Source organism: Leptonychotes weddellii, chromosome X (assembly GCF_054177405.1).
Source record: "Leptonychotes weddellii isolate Sample4059 chromosome X, ASM5417740v2, whole genome shotgun sequence".
NCBI lineage: Eukaryota > Metazoa > Chordata > Mammalia > Carnivora > Phocidae > Leptonychotes > Leptonychotes weddellii.
The window spans coordinates 32,719,952-32,733,726 of record NC_138385.1 but is presented as its reverse complement, the minus strand read 5'-3'; the positions used below and the strand labels follow the sequence as shown (position 1 = coordinate 32,733,726).

Here is a 13,775-nt window from a genome sequence, read left to right as displayed (position 1 = left end):
CGAATCCGACAGGGTCCCCCCCACCAGGCGCTCTGGTCTAGAGAGGTAGACAGACAAGGAAAGAGACTGTACGACTTGGTGTGGTGGTGGTCTGGACAAGTGGCAACAGGGGCAGCGAGCGGCAAGCAGCCGGGCAGCATCTAAGAGCCCAGGGCCCTGCTCTGACTTCGGCGGTTCCACTACCCATCTCCCGGCCTTCCGTGTCTCCATCTCTAACCTGGAGGAATGAGTTTGATGCCTTCCAAGGGCCTTCTGACTCGCAGGTGCTGTGACCCCGGCTCTCGTGCCCATAGCAAGCCTGAGCGTCTCCCCCAGAAGACCCACCTGACTTCAGTCACCCCGCCTCACTCCTTCTCCCTGCCACACCCCACCCCATCAGGTCATCTCATCTACCCAACAACCTTATGAAGTAGGCAGTGGCATCATTTTATAGATGAGTGAAACTGAGTGAGACATGTCCACTTGGATATTCTGCAGACGCCTCGATTTCAACACGTCTGGAATCAGCCTCATCGTCTCCCTACCTTCTGCCCCAATCTGCCTTCTCCCCTCTTCTCCATCACAATCAGTGGCACCATCAACCCAATGAGGCCCAAGCCAGAAGCCTTTCTAGATTTGTCCGTCCTCACCCTTCCTCCCCAGCATCTATCCCTCACATCCTGGTGAGATAGTCTTCCACTTTTCTCCAGCCCTACCTCTAGGACCTTTGAGGGCCGTCCATCCCCTACTTCTTTGGGCTCTTGCAGCAGCCTCCTATCCATCCTCCTGCCTCGACATTCTCTGCCTCCGGTCCTTCCCCCGCACGGGCCAGCACATGTCTGATCACATCACTTTCCTGCTGCTTCCTGCGGCTCCACAGCAGAGCTCCGAGCTGGCCATCCACAGGCTGAAATCCATCCAAGAAGACGTGTTTTGTTTGGTCCGTTGAGCATTCTTAAAACATTTTGAATTATTTGCCAACATTTAAAAATCAGGAAATTCCACACGAAAGTTCATATTTCTGGCTCCTCTTGCAAAACTGAAAAAACTGGCAACTCTGGGAACACGGCCCAGCAGGGCAGTGGTTGGATGGAGCTGAGTGGCGGTTGCCATCTTTAGAAGGGGCACGGACTTTCCACTTGGCCAGTCCCCAGCATCCTTAGCGTCTCTTAGTCTCTGGTCACTCTCCTCTCCCAGTTGCCTACCTGAGACTTGTGGCATTGGGGCTCATGGCCCTGCAGGTATGGGCTGAAGCCCAAACCAGCCCTCAACCAACATCCGAGTCTTACTCCTCTCACCACCCCACCACACCCTCCCCTGTGGCCCCAACTCTTACCCACGGTTCTCCGAATTGCCTTGTGCCCGGGAGCTCATGTCTGCATGTCTGCCTTTGTGCGAGCTGCTGGTTCTGGAACGCCTGGGCCCCTGGTTAAGTCCCATTGGTCCTTCAGGACTGCTCTGTGCCCCCTCTACCGAGAAGCAGTCCTTGTTCCTAGGTCTTCCCCCCCACCCCCGCCTCCAGCTGAGTTCTGTCCTCCCATCATAACGGGGCACAGAGCACAGGCATCCCACCATCGTACTGGGTTCTCATTGTCGGTTGGCGTGTCTGCCTCCCCTGGCAGGCTGGGAGTCTGGGATTGTAGGGAGCCTGTCTTCTTCATCTTCCTATACCCCAAAGGTTAGCACGGAGCTTGGAGACATAATAGATGCCTGATAACTGGTGAATGAATGGATGAATCAGTGAAGGACCGACTTGGGAAAATACTACTCCAGGATGTAACGTTGCCACCTACTTGCTTGGGATGGAGCGTTCCAGCTTCGTTTCATTCTGGAGCACCCCCCTCTCCAAGCCCCCATTCGGAGTGACACCCCCACAGCATCCTATAAGCCATACCCCTGCTCTGCAAGCTCTGGAATGCATCCAAGCCTCCTGGGAGGGTAGTTCCTAGTGACGCTGGAGGGGAGAGACATCATTCTTGCTGTTCCGGGGGGAGGGAGTTGCGTGACGGTCGGGAAATAGCATAGCCATTGGATACGGCACATTCTGTAATTATCCGAAGCATGATAATGATGTGCTCATGATAGCATCTCACACCCATCGAACACTCACATTGTGCCCAATCCTACACTGCGAGCACTCAGTACATTATTCCTGTCATGCCGTGCCACAATTCTAAGAAGTAGGTAGGTCTGGTTATCTTCGTTTCACGGATAGGAAAGCTGAGACTTAGGGAGTTTCCACAACTTTTCCAGGACCACGCAGCCCGGACATGGTAGAATCTAGATTCGAACCCAAACCTGTGGGCCATGGAAGTGAACCTTCCCAACCACCGCGGCACACTTCCTCAAAGACATCTCTCTTGAGAAACATGAGGGAAAGATGAAAATGAATGTGAAAGTGAAGGATGCAGATTATATATACTGTTAGACTCCAATTAGTAATTAAGAAGAAACCAACCAACCAACCAACCAACCAACCAACTCCTGAGGCATGGGGAAAACCAGCCAGTACACAACACCCACAAGTTAGCAGCGTCGTGTGTGGGGAGTAGAATGCCCGGGATGGGGGCGCCTGGGTGGCTCAGTCGTTAAGCGTCTGCCTTCGGCTCAGGTCATGATCCCGGGGTCCTGGGATCGAGCCCCGCATCGGGCTCCCTGCTCCGCGGGAGGCCTGCTTCTCCCTCCCCCACTCCCCCTGCTGGTGTTCCCTCTCTCGCCGTGTCTCTCTCTGTCAAATAAATAAATAAAACCTTTAAAAAAAAAAATGCCCGGGATGTGTTGTTCTTCATTTTCTCCATCTCGTTTCGACTCCTATAACGTTTTCTACATTTCCTCTAATGAGCATGCATTCCTTTCATCATTAAAAAAAGAAAAAAAAAATCGCCCCTCTGTAATGGCCCCGGCAGTGTGTGGCGGAACAGAGGACGGAAAGGGGGCTGGCTGGAGTCGCCGGCGCGTCTGTGGGCCCGTCTTCTAAGCAGCGAGAGGGGGCGATCCACTGGCGTAGCTGCGGCCTCAGCACCCCACCACACCCTCCCCTGCGGCCTCAAGGGGCAAAGGAGAAGTGAGTCTCACCGTCTCCCCTTTTCCTCCAGGTGCTTACACCCCAGAGCCCCTCAGCAGTTTCCGGTGGGCCCTTCTCTCAACTGGCCTCATGTTCTTTTACCACTTCAGCGTCTTGCAGATCCTGGGCCTGGTAAGTTTGGTTCGGTCCCCTTCGATCCCCCTCTGTGCGGAGTTCTCCATAAACCTTGATAATCCTGGTTGGCGCTGGCGTATCGTTTTGTTTTGAAAATACAAGATGCCAAAGGCCAGAATGTCAGATTGTTGTGTCTGGGTTGCTGATTTATGCTCCACGGCCTGGGCCTCTCCAAAGGGTTTTCAGAAGCCTTCAGTGTTGACCGTCTTTCATCCCCGGGGAGGCAAGGATGCCCTTCGCTCACGACCGCCCAGGTCGAAAACAGCGAGCTGCGGAAAGGGGCTTGCTGTGGACCCTGTGGAGGGGGAGGCAGGACCTTGACCCTGGCCTGGGCCTGGAGAGGAGGCTTCCGACCTCGGGTCCATTCTGGGCCGACTCCCAGGCCCTGAGCTGTGTGGCCAGTGGAAGTGCCGTGTCGGGGGGGACTCCCGTGGCATTCTGGGGTGTTCAGACCCGCCCGGAGCATGGATGATGGCTGGACTCAGTAGTTGAGTTATCCAGAGCCCAACATTGCTGAGCGCATGGGTGTCTACATCGGTGGCAAAGCAAAGGAGGAAGAACTCAGGGCTGCGGGGGGTGGGGGGCCAGGAGACCCAAGGTCAAGGCCTGGCTCTGCCACTGTTCTGGCTGAGTCACCTCACCGTCGAGGGCAGAGAGCTGTCCACCCCTCTGTGACATGGAACCAAACCCCCAGCCTCCCCGAGAGGTGGTGAGGACTTGTCTCTAACGTGGATGGGCTGGAAGGGCTCTGGAAGACAGGTGCCGCGGCCGTCCTCGGGGCAGGAGCGGCATGTCTGGTTTTGTGTGCGAGCGGCAGGAATGTAGCTTCGGCCGCGTGGAGCCTCGCAGGGCCTGGCCGGACTAAGGCACGTGACTGAGGTCACCAGTGGCTCGGGAGGAGCAGTCCCTCTCTCTTCCCCACCTTGGCATACTGCTCTGCTCTGGTTTGCCTGGGGGACAGTTTGAGCTCTTTGCCAGTGGTGTGAATGCTCCCGCACGCGAGGACGACTTTCACACCTTACTCTGAGCGCTCTCCACTGGGACTGCTTGATTCCGGAGGGGTCCGTGTCCTCATGTCACCATACATACCATGCTCAGTCCCACCTGCAGGCCTGGGCCAGGCCGCGCCTCCTACAAGGAAGGCCCCACTCACTCCATTCCTTGCCATGACCTCCATCCATCCTTCATGAGTCCATTCAGGGTGCCACTTACTTCGTGAAATCTTCTGTGAGGACTCAGTGGCCATTCTGTACCCTCCTCCGATCTCATGGTGGGGGAAACCTGGTGAGCATCGTCTGGTTTGAGGTCAGATGTGTTTGCCCAACCAACTCGGTTGGTTGCCGGTTATAAGTGGAGGCAGGGACCATGTCGTTGACTATTCTGTCATCCCCTGACACCTCTCCGGGGACTAGGCACATGGTAGATGCTTAGGAATGACGGCAGGCTCTGGACCCAACTGGAAAGCAAGACTGAGCAACACCAGACAGCTTTTCCACCGGATGGCCTCCCCAGTCACTTCCCCAGGGCTCTAGCCTTGACCCACTCCCCAAAACCCTAGGGCAGAGAAATCCCATCATGAACAGGTGGGGATTGGTCAATCCCTCCTTGTCTAGTCCCCCATTAGGTAGAGATGGCTGAACTGGCAGAAGCCAGAGAAAGCCTCAGGATGGTGAACGCTCACTCTACCTCCCTTGTCCCTGCAGGTCACCGAAGTGAATTTGAACAACATGCTGTGTCCGGCCATCTCAGACCCATTCTACGGCCCCTGGTATCGCATCTGGGCCTCGGGACACCAGACTCTCATGACCATGACCCACGGGAAGCTGGTCATCCTGTTCTCATACATGGCTGGGCCCTTGTGTAAATATCTGCTGGATTTGCTCCGGCTTCCAGCCAAGAAAATAGACTGAAGGTGCTTGTCTTCTTTTTTTTTTTTTTTTTTTTTTTCCTCCCCGAGGAAGCAAGTCCTGACTTGACTTGGAGAACACCCAGTTCTTGACGAAATCATGGGGAGAGGGCAGTAGGATGTTTGGTGTATTTCTTTTTCCTTCTCCTCTCTGTCCCTTTCTTCCACCATGCTTCCTTCCCCAGCTCTCCCCCCCAGGATATCTCCTGGAGCCGGGGGTGGGGGAGGGTTGTGCCAAGGGCTGGATTCTTTCTCCTCCCCTTTGGCTCTTCCTCCCTGCTCCTAGTGGCCTTAACATGGGCGACAGTAGTCAGTGGTTTTCACTCTGCTTGTTGGTGCTTTAAGGACAGCTGGTTGAGAGGACGGGAAATAACAAGCGGCAGTTCTCTTGGCACTGAAGTGATGAGGTTGGGTTGGGTTTCATTTCTCCACTGCCAGGGACCTCCAGGCTTACGCTGGGGTCCCCCCTTTGTCTCCAGCACAGCCCCCACCATAATGGGACCAAGGCCTTGTTTCTATACCAGCGGCAAGCCAAGAGCCAAGGGATTTCCCAGCTCATAGCCAAAATAGAACCTGCCAGAGTCTTCCCACTGGTGTCCCATGACTCAAAGCAAGCAGCCAACCAGCCACTCCCTCCAAAATGCTGCCTGCGGTGGGAGGTGGGGGCGCTCCTTGGCCCCAGGACTAGATTCCGTTGAGGGGGATGGAGAGCTGTTGCGATGGCAGATCCAAAGTGAACAAGTGGAAAATAGCCACCACTCTTTACTAGGCAGGACCTTGGGTAAATTCTGCCTGAGAGAACCAAGAAGTGACCCATATCCCGATCAGAAGTGAGCGTTAGAAATTCATCAACGGAAGTGGTAACTTGAGAAAACTGTGATTTGAATCATATGCTCCATTTTAGTTGAATGTTTGATAGTAGATGCCATTTTAATCTTGAGTGCCCCTCAGTGTTTCTCTCTCTCTCTCTCTCTAAAAGGCAGCTTCAGGGAAGGGTGAGCTGGAGTTGGGTTTTTTGCCTTTTTTTTTTTTTTAATTTGTTTGCTCCCTTGTTTTTGGAAGTTTGAATTCGGAGAATCCTTGCGTCAGGGGCCTGTCTCTGCAGGGGCTCCTATCCCTCCGTTCTGTGCTTTCACAGACTATGTCAGCATCCTGGGTTGGGGGAAGAAGATACAGATCCCGCTGATGTTGTCACCCTAGGGCCACGTGTCGTCACCACAGCCAGATTCCATGCTGAATTGTTTCACATGGGGGCATCACACACTCCTCCACCCTCCACCAAGCCCACCCCCAAAGCCCATGTCTGGGTTGCAAAGGACGTGCCAAGAAATCAGGTCCCCGTGGGTGCAGGTTCAAGTGCTTCAAGAGGAAGACCTTTTGTCCAAAGACTTGAGCTCAGTCACGCAGGGACTTCAAGGAGGGAACCAGTGGCGGGGCATTTGCTGACTCCTTGTGGGCTCTAACTAAGAACAAGTTTGCCTAAGAACAGGAAAGGTGGTTCAGTGACTTCCTCTGATGGCCCCACCCCACCCCTACTCTAGGCAACCCGGTCACCCTGGGCTGGTCCTGTATTCTGGGCATTACTGTATTATAATAGACCTAGATTGAGCTTCAGTGACTCAGTGGTCGGACCTACAGAAAGCAGCAGGGTGCAGGAGAGTCTCTTGGAGCAAGGTGAGGCCCAGGAAGCAGCCGCGGGAGGGACCGCCCTTCTGCAGAGGCCTGCTGGCGCAGAGACGATCAGTTCCCAGGACGTGGTGGGGGAGCCCGAGGGAGAACACCGAATACTCTGACTCCCCTTGAGCTCCTCGTGACGCATACTCTTCATTTTCAGCACCCCCCCAACCCCCGAGGGCTTGGCCAAGTTTGTCTCGGTGCCTCTTACTGTCGGGGTGTCCTCCAGAAGGGCCCCGTGAGCAACTGGATCCACCCTGCCCGCCATAGGGATGGCCGATAAGAAAATGCCCAAGGCCTCAGTGCCCCTTGGCTCTTTACAAAAAGAGAGGTTGGAAGGAGGTCACAGGAGGAGCCCCTGGAGGCATGTCCTGTCCCCTTCCAGAACATGGAGTCTCCATAGGCAGATGGTGTGTGCCTGGGGGGGCGGGGCGGGGAGCAGCCTGGGTGGGGCAGATGCTCAGCGTCGGAACGCTGGGGTGGCGCAGTGACTCCGCAGACTCGCCCTTCCTCCCTGTCTCCGTGGCGCGGCACAGGGGGCCAGTCAGCCCGGCCTTTCCGGCAGCCGCATGCTTCTAGAAGCTCGCCTTTGCCCTGGTTATATAGCTCAGTGCCCCATTCTGGCTGATCCTCTCTGCTGCTTGGAAGGAAAGAAGAAAGGGAAAGCCACGTGCCTGGCCAGGCCAGAGGCAGCTCCACCTGTCAGGGGAAGGGGGAGGTGGAGGTGAGCCGTAGGGCCAGGGGGCGCTCAGAAACATGCAGGTGGAGGGAAGAGAGAGCGAGCCCAGTCCATAGGCCGCACGGGGACCCGCAGCTTGTGTTCGAGGTGTGGGGGTGCGGCAAGCACCTGACATGGTCTGCACCTCTTACCTTGGGCCCGGCCCGTGGAGACAGACAGAACCTGAGCCCACCTAAGGCAGCCTGCCTTGGAGGGTGGCCCCCCGTGCCAGGGGCCCAGGCTTCCCAGCTCCTGCCTTAGGGCTTTCCTGGCAGGACCAAGGAGGTTCCCCAGCCACCTTGGCCAACTTTCCAGATGCCATTTGGCAGCGCATGGGAGCTCACCGTGTGTGTGTCTGAGAGTGTTCAGAGAAGAGGACAGTTTCTTTTAAAACAGCCCCAGGAAGGGAAATGAGGGCTTCTCCAGCCCCTTGGGTAGCCTCTGCCAAGGATCTGGGCCAACGCGAAGGGTCCACTTTGCTGGCCAGCTTGCGGCAGCAGTTCAGAATAGCCGAGGTGATCACGCCTGCTTCCGGCCCCATCCCTCTTCCCAGTACTGGGTTCTGTACACCAAAGATGGTCCGGCCCATCTTCTTCCCGGAGGCCCGGGGACGTGTTCGTCTGTCCGCTCGGAGGGCGGTCGGGTTTAGTGGGACAGTCGGCTTATTTGCCGTCTGCTACCTCCAGCCTAGCCTCTGTCAGGGTTCTGCTCTCCGTGCTCCTTGCTAATTCAGCGTTTTGTGGAGTGGGCACAGCTCCCCACCCACAGCAAGTTGTCCATCTGTCTCCGCGCACTGGTGTTGGGGCCTGGTGGGGCCCCCCCAGGCTGAGTTGGGCAGCTCCGGGGGGGTACCAGAAAGCCCTTCCTCCCCCTCCCTGGATTTGTAGCCGTTGATCCAGAGTCCTCTGTCCTCTTTGGGAGACTGAAGGGGAGGTGGGGGGAGGAGACAAGAGGTTCAGGATGCGGGTGCTGGTTTTGGTAGATCGAGAGCAGACAGAGGGTGTCCTTCGGGCCCTGGCGTGCTCCTCAGCAGGCCCCCGCCCAGGGAGGGGTCCCCCACCGCACGCACTGCCCTGCCCTGCCCTTTCGGAGCGGGTAGAGTCTGTGAGACGGAGTGAACCTTCTTCTGTATATAGAGTGAGCCAGTCTGTGCTCAGGAAAACCTAATCGCTTGTTGTTGCTCCTGTTACTTTTTTTTTTTTTTTTTGTACACTGGTTTTCTCCTCGTGGCACGGAACAAAACAAAGCAAAAGTCGTCTCAAGCAAAGCTGTTGTTTTTGGAAACTTGCTTTCTTTCGCTGTGAGTTTTGTACTATAAAGAATTCTTCATTTATATCGGTGTTACTGTGGTAGAGAGAATAAGATAGTCTTATTTTTGCCAGGGAATTGGCAAACGCCTCTGGCCCGCCCCCCCCCCCCCCAATCCTTCCCCATCCCCGGGTGGATTTGCCGTGTACTAAGCAGACCCCTCCCTGGCACTCCACACCCAGGGGCCCCCTTTAGAACCCGTCTTCGTAAGCCCCCTATATTTTTGCCAAGCTGGTGTGCTCGCTGCCCCCCCCGCCCCCTCGCCTCCGCAAACTAGTTTGCTCACCTCCCGGGGCATTTTGTAATGCGTTTTCTCTGTTTTGTAAAAAACCTTTTGATTGTACCAAAATGGTTTCTGCAGTCACCTTTGGAAATAAATGGTCATTAATTTGTGTACCTAGCATTCTAGAATTTTAGTCTTAGGTGTTTCTGTGGTTGAAGATCCCCGAATGATAAAGGACCCCTCACCACGGGACTTAACTGTTACAATGTTTTCTTCATTTACTCTTATTAAAAGATTTATGAGAACCTAGGCGTCTTGGCCTTCCTTCCCCGAATCCTCTTGGAAGTCCCTCTGCTTTGAAAAGTAGCCAAAAGGACCATTCGCTCCCCCCACCCCACGGCGGACCACCAAAGGGCAGCTCTGGCCTGGGAGCCCCGTGGCCGGAAATTCCCGTGCACGCTGCCTGCTTCCACTGGGGACATAGGAGGCCTTTTGCTCTTGGCGGGGACTGTCTTCTGGGGACATCCGCTGGCTTCACTGAGCACCCCCTCCAGGTGCGCTGGGCCAGGCTATAAATGAGCCGGGGCCCTGCAATCTCGGGGCCACAGAACCACTAGCTGGGGCCAAGCCATGTCCCCCAGTTCTCCACCTGTAGAACGATAGCGACATCCGTGTGCCCTGCATGGCGCGACATCCCTCCACACACATGCCCTCCTGTGATCCCCACAGCCGCACGCCAACTGGCTGGTAACGCTGTCCCCGGTGGACGTGGGAGGGCAGACACCGAGAGAGCAGGCTCTGAGCTAAAAGAGATGCTGGGACGCCAGGCCAGTCGTGTTAGACTCCAAAGCCCATGCACTTGGCGCTCTCCTGGGACTCCACTGCCCGTCGGGAGGGCCGCGATTATCGGGCGGACCGCTGCCTGGGGGCCCCCAGCCCCGAGAGGAGTGGGAGCAGAGCCAGGCGGGGGTGTGGAAGGCAAGCAAGAGGAAGGGGAACCCCTCGAATGTGCGAAGCAGAGGAGCCAAACCCAGCTTGTGACCCCGGGGAGCCCCAGAGTAGAGCTGAAAGGCACAGGAGTAAAGGGGGGCAGGGACGCAATGCCAGGCAAGAGCTGGGCCCGGGGGCAGGACAGAAAGATGGGTCCCGTGGCCTTTCTACGCATCTCCCTCTTCAGAAAGGGCTGAACGGCCGTGACCGAGGCCATGGCCTTCTCTGCCCTGGGCCGTACATCTGCCCCCTGCCCGCCGTCTCGGCTCCAGTCCTGGCCCCCTACTGCCGGCAATAAATGCAGATCTGAGAGCAGCCTTCCCTGGGCCCCCCGGAAACATCCGCTGCTCCATCTCCTCACCCCCACGGTCCCCCGCATCCCAGGACCACACACAGGGAGAGACCCTTTGCTCCCAACGTCTCGTGGTCCACTTTTCCCCGCTGGGCCGTCTTCCCCTTCTTTGCCTTTTTTCTTTGCGTGGGTCTCTCAGCTCCCTGGTCTCCCTTCTTGTCCAAAGGCCTGAGCTCAAGTGTCAGCTCCTGGGCCAGGCTTCCCTGAGCCCCAGTCCGAGTTAGGTAACTCTCGGCTTGGCTCCTGCCAACCCCCACCCCGCCCGGTGCTCACTGCAGGGCGCCATTCGCCCCCCTTACTAAGCAACGCATTCTGGCTGGTTGGCCGTCTGGAGACTGAGCTCCTGGAGGGCACAGTGGGGTCCCATTCATTCTCCTGTCCCTGGCACAGGACCTGTTCCATAGAAGGTGCTCAGTGAACACCCAGCTCATCCCGGAGCGCTGCAACATGGTGGGAGGCGCCACCACCCGAGGGAGAAACCCTGCCACATCAGCTGTCCCCCATCCCATGGGCTCTCCCGTGTGGAGCTGTGTGCCTTTGTCTGCCCAGGAGCCTCCCGCCCCAGCCTGGGGGCCTCCGTGCCCAGCCTTCCCCAGACCTCTGGGTGGAGGGTGGCCAAGGCATCCAACTTCTTTTCTGTATCCTTGGTAGCTGTTCGGTCCCCACCAGGGTCACCCCTCCGTTCCCTGGGGCACACGGAGTTGGCGTTGGCCAGAGCCCCGCCAGCCCACGGGACATGCCACCTACCCCTCTGAGGGAGAGGGAGCGGCTTGGGGTGGTTATACCATTATTCCCCCCCTCCCCCCAGTGAGTTTTCCCCTTGTCCTGCTTTGCCAAGGCCAGTGGAGGGGCAGAGATACACCCGTCAGTCTGACAAACGCCATGGCTTATTCAAAGGATATGTGGTTTGCTAACCTTGGCAATGGGCAAGGCCGGCCTCATCCAAAGTCAAAGACTCTCTGTTACCGCCCGTCCCCACCCCTCTCCCAGTCAGCGTTTGCCCAGCATCTAGAGTGCACATCTGGCCCTCTGCAGCCGATTGTCCTGACTTCAGGGCGGCGCCTCCATCTCGGCCAGCCGGTAGCCCCGGAGTCTCGCGACGGGGCAGGTCTTGGCAAGGAGGTCTGACGCTTCCTTGACCAAGCTCTGACAGGTGATGGGGCCAGTGGCCTGAGCTGCATGGGTGTTCTTTCCAGCGATGCCTCCCCAGCTGCCCCTCCACTCCCTGGTCTCTCCTGCCTCTCCCCACCCACCTCGCTCTGGCTGTCCCTTCAGCTGTCCCTTCCCTACTTTCCAGAAGTCCCTAAAAGTAAATTTTTAGAAGGAGGCCCTGGGCTCTTGGGTCTCCTGCCCACCCTGGGAATGGAGGGGCCTTCCTGCGCACTCCAGAACACACCCTCAGGTTTTGAGAACATCAGAGCGGACGAGATAGAGACCACGAAGACAGGAGCTTGTAGATTTTCCTGCGTATTAGAATCACCTGGGAAGCTTTAACCAAAATCTCAATGCCCAGGCATGATTCAAAGCAAGCTTTTGTTTTGTTTTCACTTGAAGCTTCCAGGTTGTGAGTCATCTCTTTGCCCTGACCCTCTATACCGGGGCCTTTTTCAAATGAGATTTTTAAGACCTACCAAAAAGTCTGAAGAATAATACCAAAATCCAGCTTAACAAAAAGAACCTTACCAAGACAGTGGGAGCCCCGTCACTCCACAAATTTGGAGAGTGTTCCTCAGAGCCTCCGGGAGTCTGGAGAAGCCACCCCGGGGGGGTGAGGGATGGGTGGGGGCAGAGCGGGTGAGGTTCTGGCCTTTTCCCCTTGCTTCACCCTGAACAACTCCCAATTTTGTTCTCTTTTGTACTTTGAGGTTCTGTAAATAATTCCATCGGGAAAGATGTTTAAAAGTCACTTATTTCCACGCTCACTAGGCCTGTCTCCACTCAATGCCTAGATTGTGGTCGTCCTGAAATAGTTGAAAAAGCATTGCACCAGCTCTCAGCGGTTCTCCGTCCTCTCGGAGGCCCTGGGTGCCCTTGGCCGAATCATACCTCTGAACCCCAGGGTGCTCTGAGACACCCAGGGAGAAAAATGGCGTTATAAAGTCCTGTTTGGTGTCGGGGGCCCTATTTCCAGACAGTGTAGTTACTCTGCCTGTTCTCAGAGCACGGAGGTTCCTCGGGGTTTTGACTACACTTATGTAACTGTGTGGTTGGGGTCTCTGGGGTGTGTAGCAGAGGTCATGCCTCAGTTTTAAAGAATGTTTCTGTATTTCATTGACTCTCAGACCTCTCCCCCCCCCTTTTTTTTTTTTCTTTTTAACATCTCTAAACCTCGGCTTCATCTTATAGTCAATGGTACGACATAGTTCGATCAGAGCTTAGTTTTCTTTTCCAGAGGCGCTTAAATTGGGTCCATCTTACAGCCCCACAACCCGAGGGGCCTTAGAGTAGCTGAGATGCCAGAATCGTTGCCTTTGATTCCTCTTCCTGGCCCCATGAGAGTCACCCTCCAGTAGAGAAAACCCCTTTGGAAAAACTTACACACTTTCAGTGTATAGTCTCTTTCCAACACTCCATCTTCTCTTTCTTTCCTGCCAGCATCCACGCAGGCCGGGCAAGCTCCCTGCTTCCTGACCAGAGGCGGGCTCACTTTGCTGGGTGACCTCTTGGGGCAGATGGTTTGTGGGCCAGGAAGGGAAGGCAGTGGGGTGCACCTGCATAAGGAAACCCACTGTGCCAACCACCAGAGAGGGCGGGAGGGAGGGAGGGAGGGAGGGAGGGAAGGAGGAAGCCAGAAAGAGTTGGGGAGGGAACCAGACAAGCCAGGCCAGCCATCCCCAACAGCTCTGGTTTCTTTTATTTCCCAACCACAGCTTGGCCAGACAGCTCAGCCTGCTTCCATGGGGAATTCCCAGGGCCAGTCATTGTCAGAAGTGAGCCAGGAGGGGTGTAGGGGGAAGAAGCCCAGCCTTGCCCTGGACTCCCAGGGTTGACATGAGCAGCTGTCTGGCCCCCATGGAGGAAGACAATGATTTCCTCACCTCCTCCCACAAGGTGGAAGAGTTAGGCAGTGGGCCTTTCAAGGAAAAGCAGTACCTTGGCCTGGGGCAGCATAAGCCGTGGACATTGACCGCAGTGGGAAATGGCCACTGACCTTCCCTCGGCCCTGACAGCCACTCTCATTAAGCTTGGCCTCTGTGGCCTTTAGGCCAAGCTCTTCCAGAAGGGGAAGGAATGTCTGCAGGGAGATCCAGGGATACTTGGGCACAGGAAGCAGTTTTTGGACATCTCCCCCCCCCACCCCCCCCAAGAGCTTAGCAAGACATGATCAGCCTGGATTACAGCTGCCCTCATGTAACTGGGTTAAAGTGTTGGCCTACTTAGGCCCCTCCTGCAGTGGCCTCCTTCAAAGCTGATGAGGCCGATTAG

At 56.2% G+C, this 13,775-nt stretch overlaps 1 protein-coding gene across 14 annotated transcripts in view; it reads left to right on the top strand.

Annotated features, from left to right (window-relative positions):
* Nucleotides 1-13,775, top strand: part of TMEM164 (transmembrane protein 164) — a 162,178-nt gene that overhangs the window by 135,432 nt on the left and 12,971 nt on the right. For 6 of the 14 annotated variants that reach the window (XM_081808419.1, XM_081808417.1, XM_081808418.1 and 3 more), the window contains 2 exons: nt 3,075-3,175; nt 4,882-9,312. In XM_081808419.1, coding sequence (XP_081664545.1) covers nt 3,075-3,175; nt 4,882-5,088 — 308 coding nt within the window. In that variant the 3' untranslated portion in view covers nt 5,089-9,312. Of the gene's footprint in view, nt 1-3,074; nt 3,176-4,881; nt 9,313-13,775 lie in introns of those variants that run through there. The other 8 variants (XM_081808427.1, XM_081808429.1, XM_081808426.1 and 5 more) reach the window with 2 other exon arrangements.